This window comes from Botryllus schlosseri, chromosome 7 (assembly GCF_051294905.1).
Source record: "Botryllus schlosseri isolate E-star chromosome 7, Bs_hap1, whole genome shotgun sequence".
In the NCBI taxonomy this organism is placed as follows: Eukaryota; Metazoa; Chordata; class Ascidiacea; order Stolidobranchia; family Styelidae; genus Botryllus; species Botryllus schlosseri.
Window position 1 is genome coordinate 25,745,936 of NC_137242.1, and position 19,606 is coordinate 25,765,541.

General features: G+C 39.3%; 2 protein-coding genes and 2 long non-coding RNA genes across 4 annotated transcripts in view; 2 read left to right on the plus strand and 2 right to left on the minus strand.

Moving 5' to 3' along the window:
- The window catches only part of LOC145442916 (lactadherin-like), a 165,478-nt gene that overhangs the window by 145,158 nt on the left and 714 nt on the right, over nucleotides 1-19,606 (plus strand). The gene's annotated exons all lie outside the window — the stretch shown is intronic.
- LOC145443013 (uncharacterized) lies at nucleotides 1,962-13,058 on the minus strand. The gene is made up of 2 exons (XR_013916267.1): nucleotides 12,921-13,058; nucleotides 1,962-2,403 (listed from the first exon to the last, which is right to left on the minus strand). It is a non-coding gene; the product is annotated as an uncharacterized LOC145443013 (long non-coding RNA).
- LOC145442827 (ER degradation-enhancing alpha-mannosidase-like protein 2) lies at nucleotides 4,238-18,353 on the plus strand. Its single transcript, XM_080320844.1, has 11 exons — nucleotides 4,238-4,407; nucleotides 6,976-7,126; nucleotides 7,910-8,015; nucleotides 8,077-8,202; nucleotides 9,415-9,626; nucleotides 10,163-10,294; nucleotides 10,363-10,497; nucleotides 12,394-12,538; nucleotides 12,930-13,051; nucleotides 14,139-14,307; nucleotides 18,030-18,353. Exons 1-11 carry the CDS (start codon nucleotides 4,295-4,297, stop codon nucleotides 18,266-18,268), a joined length of 1,650 nt encoding a protein of 549 aa, XP_080176970.1. The 5' UTR covers nucleotides 4,238-4,294; the 3' UTR covers nucleotides 18,269-18,353.
- LOC145443006 (uncharacterized) lies at nucleotides 5,197-7,526 on the minus strand. Its single transcript, XR_013916261.1, has 2 exons — nucleotides 7,372-7,526; nucleotides 5,197-7,340 (listed from the first exon to the last, which is right to left on the minus strand). It is a non-coding gene; the product is annotated as an uncharacterized LOC145443006 (long non-coding RNA).

The window sequence follows — 19,606 nt, forward strand, 5'->3', positions numbered from 1 at the left end:
TTCAAAGTACTTTATGAAAAATCTAAATTCAGAGATGATTATCGCCCTTGTTTGTTCTGTACAGTGGTTTTATGCAGTGCATGTTGCGGGTTTGTTGATGATCCATTTATTAAGTGGAATTGTAGTCGTCGTGCTGTATTATACGCTAAGATCTTATGTAAGTGAATTAATCCCCGCTGACATCATGAGACTTCGCTTGATGTATGAACTGAGCATGAACACTAAACTGTTTCGCTATAATACTCTGTTTTGTCAGTTGAGCCGACATTTGCAAGTGTAAAAACTGATCGCAAGACGTGGACACCACAGAACGGTAGCTTTCATAATTCCGTGGTCAACGATACGCCCCTGCCTAATGTTGAATACTTCAAATACTGATACGCAGTCTAAACATTGTTTGGTCAATCCTATTACTCAGCTATTCGGTATGTCGCGGAGGACCGACCGAACTAACAACAACGTTTTCAATTCTACGATACTTAGACCACTATTTCGAAACACGGATACAACTTCAACAACTTGTTTATCTTCCAACAAAAATCCAAGTAACCCCAATATATGTTGAAATATAATAAATATATGCTTTGGAATCTGTCGCACAATTGGAATGGCGGGCATTTGTCCGATACCCAATTTTACCGGAGGTTGGTAGTGGTATTAAAAAAAAACAAGGCCGATAATCACTCCTAATTTAGATTTTTCCTAAAGTACTGTGAAAGACCTTTCCGATAATACGCTGATTGTATGAAATGTATTGGCGAAAGACCCTTGAATTCAGCTTTGAATTGGGCATACTTTGGAATATGTCGCACATTTGGAATGGCGGGCATATGTCCGATACCCAATTTTGCCTGAGGTTGTTAGTGGTATTAAAAACAAACAAGGCCGATAATCACTCCTAATTTAGATTTTTCTTAACGTACTTTGAAAGACCTTTCCGGCAATACGTTGATTGTGTGAAATATATTGGCGAAAGACCCTTGAATTCAGCTTTGAATTGGGCATACTTTGGAATATGTCGCACATTTGGAATGGCGGGCATATGTCCGATACCCAATTTTGCCTGAGGTTGTTAGTGGTATTAAAAACAAACAAGGCCGATAATCACTCCTAATTTAGATTTTTCTTAACGTACTTTGAAAGACCTTTCCGGCAATACGTTGATTGTGTGAAATATATTGGCGAAAGACCCTTGAATTCAGCTTTAAATTGGGCATACATTGGAATATGTCGCACATTTGAAATGGCGGGTATATGTCTGATAGCGCAATATTATCTAAGGTTGGTAGTGGTATTGAAAACAAACAAGGCCGATAATCACTCTGAATGTCGATTTTTCTTAAAGTACTGTGGAAGACCTTTCCGATAATACGTTGATTGTGTGAAATATATTGGCGAAACATTCTTGAATTCATCTTGGAATTGAGCATACTTTGGAATCTGTCGCCCATTTGGAATGGCGGTCACATATCCGAAAGGCGGAATATTGCGACAGGGAAAATGGTACTAATGTGTCAAGTTGATTCTCGTTAGCCGGTCTCACTGTGAATAGAAGATGTATAGGTATTAGAGATATTATATTTGTTTAGAATAACCTTACATTTCGATAATTGAATAGTGGAATATTGTCCTGAGCTCAGTTGAGGGTTAATATTCCGAGTTCGCGGAAATAGTGTTTCACGTGATCACAGAGATTTCGCCGAAATTTCGCCAGGACGAGTTGAGTTGAAGTGTAGTAAAGAAGATCTATTAGTTTACAAAAGAACAGGACGACGGCAACTGCGATAGCAATCGTGTCGCTGCTCTGCTCTCGGCCGTTCAAATTGAAGACACGAGTGAAGCGCTGTAGTAACGCTCAAGTAACTAGCAAAAAATGAACAATCAGCCAAACAGGTTGAATCGCAGCCTTCATTATGACACTAAGTTTGCCGTCAAGATAGCGTAATGGTGAAGCGTCCGGCTTCTTCAAGTTCAAGTTCAAGTTTATTCATAAAATTTCATCACTTCAAAACATCACAAGACTGCAATACAATGAATGATAGGGAGATGCCGAAACGACTAGAAGTAGTCTTAAGATCAGACACTCACCTGGGCCTAGGCGATGTAAAGAGTAGGCATGTACATTATACACTGCACAGTGCACACTGAATGAAAGTAAAAGAAGATAATATAAAGTGACAAGCGATATCAATCAATCAATCAATCAGGTTTATTAATATTTTCATCGTTTCAAAACATCACAAGACTGCGATACAATGAAAAGATAGGAAGGTGTCGAAACAACTTGGAGTAGACATTAAGATAAAATCAGGTGGCGGAAGGCGAGATCGATATGTCAGGTCGTGGTCCGATAAATGGTGAGGGATGACTAGTATTCTTGATCGGCAGTTCGTGGGTCCTTTCCTAGATTGAATTGATTCATAATTACATGTCAATGGCGTGACACGCGTGAGTGAAGTCGATTTCTAAACGTAAACATTAAAAATGCCAGATGCCGGCATACAGCCGAATTGAAGCGATTTTCAAATTATGCAGTAAAATGTGCGGTTAGTGGGACGATACTCGGCGTGAGTGTACGGGTACGCCCGACAGGTGCTTCAAGTAGAAGCAATGGTACGATGAGAAATAAATTCTTTGTATATTAATCAAAAGCAAATAGAAGTAGAAACTGCTACCGTGGCGTAGCCTACGGTATGCAATCAATATAGTGTTTCATTATTGCAAGGAATGCAAAATGCATCATCATCCCTGCACTGCAGAATGACTATATATTGGTGCCCCAAATAGTTGAAATTTTCGAAATTATACCGGTACATTGTTTGTCTGCCGGTTGTGTTTATTGATAGAAACCGCCAACCTGTAATGCTAACGAAAACGTTTAGTAACGAATTCGCTCAGGCTCATCATCATCATCTTTGGTTTATTAGCAATTTTATCAGTTCAATACACCACAAAATGCGATACAACGAAAAGATAGGAAGGTGTCGAAGCGACTTGAAGTAGTAGTCTATGGAATCAGACACCCACCTTGTCCTAGGCGATGTGAAGTAGTGGCGTGCACACTGAATGAAAAGTAAAGAAGATAGTATAGAAAAGGGCAAGCGACAAAAATGGGGTGGCATGTCATAGAAGGCAAGATCGATAGGTCAGTCGTGTCCGGTAATCTTGAGGATGGACATTCTCATGCAATTTCATTGGGCGGCTCTTTAGTAGTAGAACCGGGGCTGGGGCAACCGGCTGAATCCGACCAGTCGACCACTGGGCCTGTATGACGATTTCAAGAATAAAATTGATACCAATTCATGCAAATATACTTTTACCTGGAAAATTATTGAAAGTAATGATTACTGATTAGTTATAGTTTTTTAACTTGCAAAGTGGTTGAAGTAGAATTGGAATTAGTCTATAAGCATTTCCACTTGAAAAAGTAGAAGTAGCCACCACATTTGTTATGTGACTCTTGTCTATCACCGCTAAGCGTGACAGCATAATGACCGGAACACTCTATGTAGTTGTGAACAATTAAATCGATTATTGTATTTAAACTCAAAACAATGATAAAAATATTTGTGACACAATGAGAAACGACAGTTGATTGTCTAGCACTTTAGCATGTATCTTAATAACCCCCAACTTCAACCCTAACTATAAAATAACCCTTTCAAGTTTAACCCTGATGTGTTGCATAATGTTCACATTGCGTCCACTCTTCGATAAAAGTATCAATATTAGACGGTTGTCTCCTAGGTAATGGCTTCACTAAACGACCAGACAGTCGACTAATAATGTACGCATCATTGCAGAGCGATTGATCTATCAATATTCTATAATCCGTTTCTTCACTGTACCATAAGCTACTGATTACATGGCATACATGCGACTTTTATTTCGCGATGATGATAATTCTACATGTTACAGTCGCAATGTCTGTTGTCAGCAGCCTGCCGTTTCATTCAACAACCTGACTATAATGCGTTTCCGCATTATAATGCAATGGGTGTCTCTTGATCCACTTGATCAACAGTACCACGTCGGGATAATTATTGCTCGTACCTGTATCCAGCATCTGGATTAGCAATTTTTAATCACACGATGAGCATTGTTCCGGGTCAGCTTTATGATCTCTGGCGTAAATGTGCCACGATTAGCAGTTTTTAATCACACCATTAGCATTCACCCAATCAGCTAACTTCATGATCTGTGCCAAATCACATTTAAAACAGTCTGTTCACATTTTACCGATGTTCTGCCACTTCTGTTTTCAGCTGTTACTAACAACACCAACTTTTATGTTATGTCACACTACTCAACGGCATTTTTGTGCCTAATTGTGTTTTTGAAGAATGCATGTTCAACATGCAGCTACACGATTGACAAATCGCTGAAAGATGAACTACGTGTGTACAGGTAACAAGCCATTTAACTTGAAAGTAAACATTTCATCTTTCAATCAGTGTTTAGCACGTGCCTGTAATTTCTCTAGTCACTCCACTGCACCTGAGTGGTTCGATTCTGAATCGAGGCTTCTCATCTAGTATTCAAGTAGCCTATCACTTGTAAAAGCAGTATTAATGATGTAGGAAGTTGAAATATGTGCTTTTTATGTGACCACAAAAAAACATAATGCCAGTTCTACATCACATGAATTATAATTTAGTATTTTTTCGACCATTTCATTGCTCTATGATGTGACCATGCTGTAGGTTGATCACAACGTCATTTTCATTGATATGTTACTTGGAACCACTAACATGCCTAGCTGTGTACTATGTACAACCCTTCAGATAGGGGGTATATTATTATTCAATTATTTCTTGATTAGCAAAAATCATCATTAAAACGAGATAAAAAAACTTAAACATAAAAAATTTGACAAGATGGTTATGTCTTGTGCTCTTATCTCATGACGACTTTCCTGTCTTATATCTAAGACCACAAACTGATGAGCAAAATTCGTTTTAAAAACAAGATAAATACAAACTAAAGCATCGAAAACTGTCTCTATAATTACAATGTGTCTTATAAGATTGGTCCTGTTGTAAGACCGAATAATCGTGTGAATTCAGTATAGCCTTAAAAAGTTCAGTCTCAAATTTATGGACCTGACTTCATTAGTAAGACTGAAATTGCGGAAAATGAGACCAGATCCTCTTATTGTCTAAAATTTAAGACCAAAATTTCAAATTATTTTTGTAGGTAGTGTATAAGCCTACACCTAGCCTACATATTTTGAACGCTACGATATGATCAATGAAGGAAAATAGTACCAAAACTATAATTCTCGTTGATAAATTTGCTCTTAGTGGTAAGGAGCATATAATTTCAGTGCCGGTACTCCAAAAAATCATCTCTTACTTCTCAATTTGAATCATTAGAGATAATTCTTGATTCAGATTCAGGAAGGCTGCTCAAGTCATTGTAGTCAACCCTAATTACCGTAAACCGGGGTAACTTTGGACTTAAGGGTAACTTTGGACACTAAGCAGTAAAAGACTTAAATGGCTATTGATGGAAAAGGGTTGCCGCTGGATGTCTAATTCTTTTTCATGAGGCAACAGTACCACAAGTAGTCTCAATAAAAGGTTGATTCATTTCACTACCAGATAAACTTGACCCAACATTGATAAATTAATGGCGGGGGTCAATTTCATGAAAATTGATGGCCATTAAACTTCTTACAACCAAACATAGATAGCACGTGATTTATAGACTCAAAACTTGGCAGCAGATACCTCTACGTAGTCTTAATACATGGAAAAATATCTCGGTGGGCTCACCCTTAGATCAATACAAGAAAATGTGATGTCCAGAGTTACCCCGCCAAATTTTATCAGAACGGGGTAACTTTGGACAGTGAAAAATGTGATATTTAGAGCTCTGGAAAGTGGCTGCTTCATCTGTGTCAAAGTGTATCGTCAACTATATTCCTTATGACCGGCCTGATGGCTTCTTAAAATGGAATGAGACGGTTAATAAATTAAGAGTTTGCCAAAATATGAAAAAATGGTTAGGCAATGGGCTGAGAGATTGTAATCGGGTGTAAGCTACTTCAAAGACTTACACATGCTCCTAAAGATACGCCTGCTGGATATGGGATATCGTAAATTAGTACAAATATATCCATCAGAGGACTTGGGAGAGGGAAAGTGTATCTTTTAAAGAACTGTAATAGATTTGAAATCGGCAATAAACCACGGTAACATGCTTCATGTTTGCTATCGATTGCTGACACTGCCAGTGGGATACCCCTTATCACCATATGTTGTTTACAAGTCCCAATTGGTGAAGGCATGAGTGAAAATTGAGATAAGGGATGAATAAGGGGGCATTAGCCTTCATAACCTACCTATTTTTTTGGGGGGGGGACTAGGTAAAAATCATGCAATAGGGTAGGCATATACTATTTTGTTTCAGTTTTAGCCACTGCTCTCATCAACTCTTACCAAAGAAGCCTCATTCACGAGGTTTCATAAACAATAGAGTGTAAAGACATACAAAAAACTACATTGTCTTAAGTTATCCCACATGCAGAGGTAACTTTGTACACAGATAATTTACCAAAATAAGGTACTTATTTATGACCATGAAGATTTTGGATTAGGTAATTCTAATCTTTGCTTCATGACCCCTAAAAACACAAAACCTGCCTCCCCTACACCCTAACATTTCCAAGATTGTTGAAAATTGTCCAAAGTTACCCCGGTTTACGGTACTTGTTCTAGGTCAAGAGTGGCCCGTTATTGGATATTTAACCCACTTGACAATATAGCCTATCATTATTATCGTTATTAGTGCTATTTTATGAGACGTTGCATGAAGACCACCCAGTTAAATTGTTACAGAAATAGTCTCATTACATGCAATTAATTACCGTACCGAACACTTATCAAGAATGCTGAGATTCTGCATTCAGCTTATAAATTCTTGCATCATCCATTTACAAGGCATATTTGCTAAATCATTCTAAAATTTCAGGCAAAAGACAAAGGACATGTTTTATCATGCATACAATGGCTACATGAAGCATGCATATCCGTTGGATGAACTCCGACCTCTGACTTGCGATGGCGTCAATACATGGGGTAACTATTCCCTAACCTTGGTGGACGCACTCGACACCTTAGCGGTAAGTTGTGACGATAATTGTCAATTAATGTACGACAATGACTATATTTGCTGAGCGAAATTACTTCAGTGCGGTATGCTATGCACATGGACTCGCTCTGGATTTTCAAAATTCACAACTAAAACTGCAACTGGAACTACTTACTTTTCAAAATCGTCAATTGGAACTAGAACAAGATCTACTCACAAAAATTCGCAAACTAGAACTAGAACTACTCAGTTTTCAAAATACGCAGCAAGAACTACTCTCTTTTCAAAATACACTACCAAACCTACAACTACTCACTTTTTCAACTACGCAACTAGAACTACTCCCTATTTAAAATACACAACTAAGCCTAGAACTACTCCCCTTTTAAAATACACAACTAAACCTAGAACTACTCGCTTTTCAAAATACGTGACTAGAACTACTCACTTTTCAAAATAGGTAACTGGAACTACTGGTACTCGCTTTTCAAAATACGCGACTTGAACTAGAACTACTCAAAAAACCGGTTGGTAGCTAGATTGTTAGTTTCTGCGATTCTGTATGCGCGGAATGTCATTACATCAAAAAAGGTGTATGTACTTGTACATGGTACATAAAGGATGCATTTACTGTGGGCAAAATTGTATCATCAGTTTATCAGCTGTGATAGGAACGTAAATACTATTCATCATCGTCATTAATTACACAAAACCTTCTCTTCAATGATTTCGGATTTTTCCTTGTCATGATATGTATGTTCCTAGGTGGGTTACATTATTATGAAAGTACAATTGCAACTGATTATTCATTTAGGTTTTGGGCGACTGCAAAGAGTTTCGTAAAGTATCGGATCTGGTGCTGAAGAATCTCGATCCATACATGAATGTCAATGTTTCCGTTTTCGAAACAAACATCCGGGGTAAAAGGCTAGGCTACTGCTTATTTCACTTGAATCTCGCCTGAAAATTGATTGTTTTCAGTCATTGGCGGCTTGATATCGGCACATCTGTTATCGCATAGATGTGGTTTGGAGTTGGAGCCAGGGTGGCCGTGTGATGGTCCGTTGCTGGCGTTAGCTGTAGAGTTTGCAGAAAGAATCATACTAGGTATTTCATGAGCTCATCTAGGCTGGGTACAATGATTCGAGTTAGAGATGATTTCTTCAAGGACCGAAATAATATACTCCTTGCCACTAAGAATTGATTTGTGAACAAGATTTATAGCTTTGATACTATTTTACACTATGAAAGGCTGTAAATCTCAATAGGTCGTATCGCGGCATACAAAACATGCACAAAGCTCTACAGTTGCCTGACATGTGAGCATGCGACACAATGAAAAACGACTGTTGAGCATGGGACACTTTAGCATGTGTCACTTAGCTTGTGAATTTATAGCCCCAAACCAAACCAGTCACATGACTTGTTTCGAGTCACGCACAATGACTCGAGTACAAGTCGAGTCAATGCACAAATTCACTCAGGTCGAGTCATTTTACGTATTTGAAAAAATGATTCGACTCGAGTCACGATTTTTTGGTTAGTCGCCTTGTCTCGAGTCATTTTTTCAAACACGTAAAATGAGTGAATTTGTGTATTGACTCGACTTGTACTCGAGTCATTGTGCGTGACTCGAATCAAGGCATATCACTTTAAACTAGGACAGCCAAGACAGACATTTTATTGTAACTTCGAAGAATAGTAAAGTCACCACATGATTGGTATTGCGTCTATCAGTCCTGATACTTGGAAAATAGGGCCTGCAACTGTTAGTACTGAGGAAAATTACAATATTATAAATGCAAGGTATTCTGTGTCACTCGAGTCGAGTTGAATAATGTGGATTGAACTTAAAACTGAACAGTGAACACAATGACTTTGACTCGAGTCGCAACACTACGACTCGGACTTGACTCGATGGTAAATTAAAAATGACTCGAGTCAAAACTATAAAAGTAAGAGTGGCTTGTAACTCGGAACCTTGTGACTCGGTTACAACCCTGAAATTAACCCTTCTATATACCATTTGTCGCATGCCGAATTGTCACAAACTCCAATGGACCAACCTACGCACGTTAGTGATCGACCCACAGCATTGTCGAAAAAATACTAAATTGTCATTAATGTGACGTAGAGCTGGCATTATATTCTTTTTGGTCTCATAAATGGTACATGTTTGAAATTTTCAAACCATTGATATTATTGTAGCGTCATAATGTGTGACACTAGTAGTATATTCTGGTTGAAGCCTAATACTCGATTTTGCCCAACCCTAGACATTTATTGCCAGTAGCGTGATTTTCAGTGTGATATTGACAGCTTTTGGCACCAAAACCGGGATGCCTTACGGCAGCATGAATCTGCTGCGCGGAGTGAGTCCGGATGAGACGCCCATCACTTGTACCGCTTCCGTTGGTACTTTTATTCTGGAGTTCGGTGCATTGTCAAGGTTAACCGGGGATCCGCTGTATGAGAAAATAGCTTTAAGAGCATTGAATGCTCTTAACGCTACAAAGTCAGAAATTGGCCTGGTGAGTATGCTTTGTTTATGGCAGGAATCAGGTGCAGACTTGTACAAACTACTGGAAATTCAAACTAGAACTAGAGCTTGAAAAAATGACTCGTCTTGGACTCAAGTCACAATTTTTAGTTGACTCGACTTGAGTCAATTTGTGTCTTATTGACTCAACTTATACTCGAGTCATTGCACATGACTCAACCAAGTCATATGACTCGGAATATTCTATATAACTTATTGAAGTCTTGTATACCAGGATCGATAATTGAAAAATAGGCCCGCAAACTATCTTTTATCTGTTTGAATAAACATGTTTTGAGTGAGAGAAATGTGTATATTATCAATCCGATGTCTTAGATATCACCGAAGAGTCGCAGAAGTGAGTTCAGCCGGACTTGAACTCTAGAAACTTACCATACCAAATATGAGTACAACCGTTTGGAAAGGTTGAAGTCCACTTTGTGTATTAAAAAGAAATTTGAAAAATGCATGAAGTTATTTGCCTTTATACATTGATTGGCTTATGCTTGGAAATTATTATATATCAAGGTTGGAAATCATGTGAACATTCAAACGGGCGAATGGACAGCACGAGATGCCGGCATTGGTGCGGGAGTGGATTCCTTCTTTGAATACCTCGTCAAAGGCGCAAATTTGTTACGAAACGGAGAATTAATGAAGGTGATGTTAGCTTACCACGTGGCACGTTAGCGCCACTGTGCGGGCTAATCTTGTTCTGAAAATTGCAGGTATTCTCGGAGCATCGTCAAGCCATATATCAATATTTGAAGAAGGGAGATTGGTATTTTTGGGCGGATATGAAGTCCGGTTCGACGACACTTCCTATATTTCAGTCGTTAGAAGCATTTTGGCCGGGAATTGAGGTTTGTATAGCATGGTGATCATCTAATTTTGATGCTCATGTTCTTTTGAGTAATCAGTGTCGTATTTATTCTTGTATATAAAACAGTATAAAATCTAATTGGGGACGGTGCTAGAGTTGGTCTAATTGCTGATTCTCTCGTAGACTTGATACGATCTGCTGCGACAGTGAATTTAATGCCAATTTTACTTATTCAATAAATTAATTTCCATTAATACCTGAGATAAATGAATATTTCCGTTCTCCCGTGAATTTACATGCTTTGTTGTGACTGCAACGTCTTGCCACTCAAAATACAATTCTTAACCAGCAAGATTCATCAAGTTTTGAAATACCGGTTTCAATCTATCTGCTTTCTACTATTGACAGACATTACGGTAATTTCAAAACTTGCAAACAAATTGAGTCAGCATCAGTCGCGTTGAGAGCGAGTGGGCAAAATTGATTCATTCATAAAAAACATGGTAGGGGTTTAGACCCCCCAAGACCTGCCTTGGCTACGCCACTGTTAGTAGTCAGGACTATGTACTGGAAATGTCTGCAAGAACATCTCACAACATAACAGCGGTATTATGATCCACGCCATACGACGACATGTTTTCTAGTTGTTCGAGTACTAATGTTCCTTAAGTACTCAACTGCGAGTAGAACTAGAACTACTCGAAAAACCTATAGTCAGTTGGCCATCAACTTTCTCGATTGGCAGTCTCTACAAGTCTGGGGAGTCACATTATGTAAGGAATATAATAAATACATCTAGATCAACAAAACAAAATATCTTATCTGATGCACATGATGATACTAGCTCATAACAGGGATACATATAACTTTGACAGTGTAAGTTTTCAACTTTTATATGAATCAATAAGATAGGTATTGAGTTATGACTAGGGCGATTTTTGAACTAGAAAATGGAAAATTTTGACCTATAAAATCACATAATATTAAAATTGTACTACTTATCTTCATTTCTGGTTGGAACTGGCTGTCCTAACGAAGTAGTTTGGCCTGAAAAAACATTTTTGGCTTGAAAACTGACAAATTTACATGAAACTAGTAGATCAACGAAATCTGGCCCTTTGAAGAATTCCAGTAGTTACAATACGTATTATGGTAGAAATAATTAAAATTTATTGTAGTACAACGAAAGATACTTTGTTACATTATTAGGTAGAAAGTGTATGCCCTACTAAGAAGCTTGCCAAGAATGGTGAATTAACATTAGGGCTCTTCAAAAATGACTTTTTTTTCTCAAATCGTACTGGCTACTTGATAAAATTGTAAGGTTAACTAACTTAAGCCTACACACAAAATTTGAACATTCAACAGCAGCAGTTGTTGGCTGACAATGCTAAAGTTGTGCGCACACTTCTGGTGACACACGGTGTTGCTTCATTCTGACGAGTTGTCTACATCACGATTTTTCATCATGCGCTTCTTGATATAAGAACCATGCAATGCCAAAGCAGTCTTGCTTCAGTTAGGATATTGCGGTGCGTTGACCATAACACCATGCCAAACTATTTGTTTCATTTGACCGTTCATGATTCACAACGAGCCGACAATGGGCGGTTTATAACGGTAGGCCTATAAAGTAGAGGCTACAAGCTGTAAAATATCAAATGATAAGTTCACCGACAGTGCAAAATCTACGATACAAACAATGCAGAGGTCAAAAATATTTTCACTTTGTAAACAATATTGACCTAACACTACAATTTTGACATGTCAAAAAAAAATCGCCCTAGTTATGACACATAGTGTTATATCATTGTGAAGAATTCTTCCTAATATTGGATAGAATAGAGTCCATATTAGAAAGCCTTGGTAGGCGGACACATTTGCTTATGCCAATTGAATTCCGGCCGTAGTTTGAAAATCGCGCCTACCTGTTCAGACAATGACAGGCGACTTGGACTCGGCGTACAGGACGCTATACCATTACTTCGACGTGTGGCACAAATTCGGAATGACTCCGGAATTTTTTCGAGTCGACCTCTGGGCCGTGCTCAAGTCAAAGGAAGGTTATCCTCTGCGACCCGGTAAGACACTTGGCTGTATAAAGTATACATTAGGGTTGTGCAGTAATAAATTTCTTCTTCAAATATTACAGGCTATTCGAAGAAATTGTTACTTTGGCTAGAAAAAACACTGCACATCGAATTTGACTCAATTCCAACGTGTAGGAGCGAAGCAATTAGATTTACAAAATATTTAATTTATTGAAACAAAATAAAAATTTTGGTTTTGAAAAAAAATAGTATCTACGTTGAGAAATTCTCTAATCATGAATTATAGAACTACCCACCGTAAATACTATTATTTCTAATTCAAAATATCGTACTCCAATAACTTCGATTCCATCGGTAAGAATTGTGTCAAATTTGCTATGCAGCATTTTTGTTAGACAATTTACCAGTTTACCTGTTTTAGAACTGGTGGAGAGCATCATGTATCTGTATAGGGCGACAAAAGATCCAGAGTTGTTGAAAATGGGAATGAGAATTTTCGATTCTATCGAGAAGAACGCAAAGACAGAATGTGGATATGCGACGGTAATGAGCATTGATGATGGTTTCCGACATGCGCCAGTAAGCTGTTGGTCATCCTGAGTGAAATGGAAAACTTAATCCTTTCCTTTGTTATAGATTATAGCGTTGACTGGAGGTGGTCAAGTAGACTTCGGCAGTTCGTAAGTAGAAGTAGAAGTAACTACTTAACTGACAGTAGAAAATGAAGGTTTGAAAAAAATCAAGTGGCTTCAAAAGCTAGATTAAGTAGCCGATCTGACTTGACTACTTTTAAACTGCAGGTGCCATCTTCACAACAAAAGCAGAATGACGGATGCCATGATAAACAGGCGTGATTATTGAATTATAGTCGGTTACAGTGATAGGGGCTATTTCACTTGGCCGTTATCACAATTTCGCTCATCAACATGATGACAACATAGCCCAAAACTACTTTCTACTTTATAAAATGCAAAATCTAAAATATAAGTAGTAGGTCGAATTGGAAGTAGTCAAAATCGGAACCACTCAAGAAGATAGCTAAGGTAAGAAAATCGTATTTGGGTACTCTGAAAAAGTTGACGAACGTTTTGTTTGCTGACCTGTAGGATAAGCGCACGACCATATAAGTTACTTCCTGCAGAATCATTTGATTCTGAAATCTGTTGTGTCGCATAGAGCTACCGTATGTCCTTGTTTTCAAGAAATTGAAAGTGTCCTCGAAGGACGCCCGAATGTCCCCATTTTTCGGAATGTGGCTCCTTTTTCTAGAAAAAGTGTTAAAATGCGGGCGAAAATTGGACTCCCGGCGGGTTTTTCGGGAGCGAGATCTTAAAAAGTGACCTTTTTTGTTGATTTTTTAGTCAACCGGCCTAACTAAAGTTGGAGGCAGGTATTTCGGGAGTCGGGACCGGAAATATGACCTTTTTTTAGTCAACCCAATACTATTACTCTAAAATACTTCCAAATTACCCGTTTTCTCGTCCGGTATTATAGCTTTCAAAAGTTTGGAAAATTGTCCACTTTTGCGGATCTCAAAATATGGTAACCCTATGTCGCGGGTGTACCGCAATTATCTCAAGGAAAACCGTTTATGTGCTTGTTAATTCACATTGTCCTCTACCGTGTTCAGATCAAAGACGTCAGAGACCACACTCGGGAGAACAGAATGGAGTCGTTCTTTTTAGCGGAGACCGTAAAGTATTTCTATCTGCTGTTCGATCCCGATAATTTTCTGCACAGCACCGGGCAACGGGCGGTAACGAGGCACACTCCGCACGGGAAGTGTATACTCGGCGCCGGTAAGATCAGATTGATATTCCGGGTGTAATAGGGCTGGCTAAAACCTGAGCGATTCGACTCCTAGTCGATAGACTTGCACAAACTACTGGATTTTCAACATGCGCAACTAGAACTACAATTACTCAACTTTTCAAAACTAACGATCTTCAAAAATCCTGGACCAACTAATTAAGCACAACTACCGTAATTTTCCAAGTATAGTACGCCCCCATGTATAATACGCACCCCTAAAATAGCATGCAAATTCTGGGAAAAAGCCTGTACCCATGTATAGTACGCATCCAGCATTTCAGTACATGAATAGTTCCGATTTAGTATACTATGTCATTCTGTTTTGCTATGTCACTGTTGAACAATCATGACATAACCATCGCTAATCATTATACAATTAACGGGATTGTCTTTAAACGATAGTAGATAGCAGCCAGAGCCTCCCGAGGCCGGCGGCACGATAGTTCAGGCTATCGACACGACATCTTCAGAACGAGATCTATTACAGATGCGATTGCCAATCATTATACAATTAACGGCATTGTCTCTAAACGATAGTAGATAGCAGCCAAAGCCTGCGAGGTCGGCGGCGAGATAGTTTAGGCCAACAAACCGACATCTTGCGCACGAGGCCTATAACAGATGCGATTGCTCAGGCTAACGGTTATGTCGTGCGCACCAGGTCTGTTGTAGATGCGACTGATTACACAATCGATTATATCTTGCGCACATGGCCTCTTGCATATGCGATTGTTCGGGCCTGTCGTTGACGCGATGAATTAGCGAGAATTGCCGCGCGCGAGTACCTATTAGTGACCCGGATTTCGCTCGCGTTCAAACGGCAAACCAACTCAGCAGGAGATCGCGTGCTTGTGCACACGACTCTCGTTAATTGGCAACACGCTTTCCGTTAATTGGCAGCACGTTACACTCTATAATACGAATTACTGTGCGCAATGACTGAAAGTGATGCGCGATTGGAAACAAACATGAAGAAAGGCGTTATTTCAAGTTTTTTATCAAGGGAGATTTTTTTCATGGCTTGTTGTACCCATGTATAATACGCACCCCCCTATTTTAGGGCAAAAAATCGTGAAAATTTTGCGCATTATACATGGAAAATTACGGTAACTAGAATCCGAACTCAAATGAAAATGAGCTAAGAGGAGATAGAATTTACATTTCAAACGGTTGGGGTTTCAAGTTTGAATTGGGAATGGGTTTGGACTCCCTAAACCAGGGTTGTAATGACTCGACACTAGTCTGACTTGAGTCGCGATTTTTGGATGACTCGACTTGACTGGAGTCATTTTTTCAACTGCGACTCATCCAAAAATCGCCACTCAAGTCAGACTCGAGACTAGGATGGCCAAGACAGATATTTCATTGTAACTTTGAGGAATAGTAAAGTTACCGCGTTATTGGGATTTCGTCGATCAGTGCTGGTGCTTGGCACATAGGCCAGAAAATGTCGAGACTAAGGAATATTAGCATATTAGGAATGCGAGCCATTCTATATCACTTGAGCAGAGTTAAAAAAAGTGGGTTAAGCCCAGGGTTGTAATGACTCGAATCATGACTCTACTCGAGTCCGACTCTAGTCACGATTTCTTGATGACTCGACTTGACTCGAGTCAATTTATCAAAATACGGAAATGACTCGACTCCAGTCAATTTGTGTATTGACTCGACACTCAGACAACCAAGACCGACATTTTATTGTAATTTCGAAGAATAGTAAAGTAACCACGTTATTGGAATTTCATCTATTGGTACTGGTACTTGAAAATGCGACCAGAAACTGCTTAAAGTGAGGAAAAGTAGTATATTATAAATGCGAAGTGCGAACCATTCGATATCACCAAATTGAGTTATAAAAAGTAGGTTTAACAAGACTTTAACTAGAAACTTAGCAGTCAACTCAATAACTTGGACTCGAGTCATAATACCATGACTCGGACTCGACCCTCTGCCCGATGACTTGGACTCGAACTTGACTCGGTGGTGAATTGAAAATGACTCGACTTGACTCGAGTCAAAAGTATTAAAGTGACATTGACTTGTGACTCGGAGTCTTGGTTACAACCCTGGTTGAGCCGGATTGACTTGAAAACTGAACAGGGAACACAATGACTTGGACTCAGACTTGACTCGGTGGTGAACTGTACAGTGTACATGGCTCAACTTGACTCGAGCCAAACGTATTAAAGTGTAATTGACTTTTCACTCGTAACCTTGTGACTTGTTTACAACCCTGCCCTAAACCCACCCCCTGGCTACGCAATAGTGATGACTATGAGCTAGCAATGACTGCAGGAACATCACACAACAGATCACAGATGTCACGTGTTTTTTTAGTTGCCCGACAAATAATTTTTTTCATCTGCAACTAGAAGTAGAACTCAACAAACCAGTAGTTGATTGACCTTCAACTAACTAGATTGGTAATTTGTGCAAGTCTGTCCGGAATAGAGCAGCACTATTGTCAGATGGCATATTTTCCGTTCGTGTCAGCTTCTTTCTTCCTGACCATTTTGTGGTTTGACATAGTGATAGTGCACTGGCTGACACTTGAGCATGCGACTTTATAACCCCAAAACCAACCCTAGCCTCGAAATGAAGCCTTGACCAAACCAGCCCTGGATCTCACCCTAACCCAACCCTCATTTTAATCCGCATGCTCGAGCGTCTCGTGCTATTATTTGACTGACCAGTAGCACCATCATTTGGCCTCATTACTCCTATCCTTCATTTAAACCAGGGACGGGCAAACTTTTTAGCACGCGGGGCCGCATTCAACATTTGATTCTTAGATTCTTAGAACTGGATGTAAACTTGAGTCTGTGAGAAACGATCTGTTCATAGATTGGCTGATTGGACCACGACCTAACATCGACCTCGCCCTCCGCCACATACCACCCAATGTTGTCGCTTGCGTCTTATATTCTCTGCATTACTTTTCATTCAGTGTGCATGCCTCTTATTTACTTCGCCTAGGCTAAGGTGGATGTCTGATCTTAATGGCTACTCCAAGTTGTTTCGACACCCTCCTATCTTTTCATTGTATCGCAGTCTTGTGATGTTTTGAAACGATGAAAATATTAATAAACCTGACTGACTGACTGATTGTACTTTTGGTTTACAACTCAGGTCACACAATGCTGACAACATCATAAACATGTTACCGTCTAATACGCTACTACAATATATAAATGTTATAAATACAAATGCTACTACAGATACAAATAGAACAAATCCACCTAACACAATCGTGAATCAGTTTTGCCAAGTACAGCACTAAAAGTAATGAACCTGCTCGTGTTGCCAATCTAAAATGACACTTGTGGTCCGAATTAAATTATTTATGTTTCACTTTCTGATATGTTTAGCAATTGTAACAGCTTTCAATATGCACGGGCTGCGAGGTCGGGATATCGCGCCTTCAATAAAATATGAAAAAATACTATGGAAAGAATATAATTTATCATTATCATATTAAAATATATTATGAAAAAGTAATCAGGTGCCCAAAGTAATTTGATTTTGACGCATTTTATCAATATTTGTACGTTTCTTGAGGCGGGCCATAGTTTCCCCACCCCCGATTTAAACTGTAAAGGAATATGGAAATATCGGGAGATTCGGCCACATCGTATGCATTCAGTATTGGCATACATTTTCGAATTAATGCATTTTCATCATTTTTCATCATGGATCCATTCTGTCATAGGAGGATACATATTCAATACCGAAGCGCATCCGATAGATCCGTCAGCTTTGCACTGTTGCTCTGAGAGGACGCGAGACATCGCCAATGCCGTTAACGCTATGGACAGAGTATTCTCGCATCAATATACAAACTCTACCGGTTCGGACGAAGTAAAGAAGCCATCTTCTTCAGTTTTAAAGTGTTCCCCACCGCCGCTTGATGCTGCGTTAAATTTCTATGGGGAAATGTCTAGAACGTGACCTATAGTGTGCAGATATTTCCATATTTTTACTATTTTGTATGCAATCATGGTTGGAACTGCAACACAATACTTCTATGCGCGAATGAGTTTGTTGTATTGTGCATTAGGGTTCAAATTCTACAGGCTAGCATTGGGATCAAGTCACTATCTTCGAGTCACGAGTCATTGCATATTTCAACTCGAGTCAAGTCAATCTATTTTCGAAGGTGACTCGAGCCAAGTTAAGTCACTCGATTTTTGGAGGTGACTCGAGTCAAGTTGCCTTTTCGAAGTATCAGGCATGATTACGTCATTGCAATTTGCTAGCTGTCTGAAATACAGATTGAGTCGTTATTGATTATTATCAACCGATGAACGGATATACAGTTGAATATACACGTAAGGAGGCGGTGTATCGCTCGCATACGTAGAACTGTTGGACTACGTAAGTAATTACATTGCCTCAGTCTATGGTTACCAGCCAAAATAGTACACATTGATATGATGCAATTCGAGCCTGCGCCAATGGTTGAGGAGTATATAAATAATATTCAATTTCAATAGAACCAGTGGTGGCCCTACGAAAGGGGGGACCCTGGGCGAGACTTACCGGGGGGTCCCCCTACAAGCATCTAACCGTAACTTCTGGGGGGCTCCGCCCCCGAGACCCCCCTTTCACGTGTCTTGTTGTTATCTATCTTTCACCGAGCGAGATAGTGTAATGGTTATGCGTCCGGCTTCTCGAGCGGTAGGTCGTGGGTTCGATCCCCGGCCGGGTCATACCAAAGACTCGAAAAATGGTATCCGCAGCTATCCTGCTAGGCGCGTAATCGGTGTCGATAAAAATCACTGTATATTGCGTACGTTCGGATTGTTCACGAAACGCTGCTGTAACTCGCGAGAGCGACCAATCATTCAATGATCGTGCGTTTTACTGAGGCTGAGCCTCCATTGTTCTCTCACTCTCACAAATATATTGACCGCAAACGAAGTTGAAGCTTAAAGCTTGCTTTGTCGTAAAATAATTTAAGAGCAAAATGTATGTTTCTCTTCTCTGTTCTTACCTTAACCAAATCTCTTGTTATACTGAAATTGAATTCGAATACAGTTTACATATAGTCCTCACCAATGGGCCCAGGCTCGAATTGTATCATATCAATTTGTAAATGGGTAATGCATTGCATCTTATCAATTCGTTTCTCTATTCTCTATTTTGGATGGTAACTATAAACTGAGGCTATGCAATTACTTACGTAGTTAAGCAGTTATACGTAGCCTATCTGTGAGCGATACAGCGCCTTCTTTCGTGTATATTTAGCTCTATATTCGTTCATCGATTCGAAATCAATGACCACAG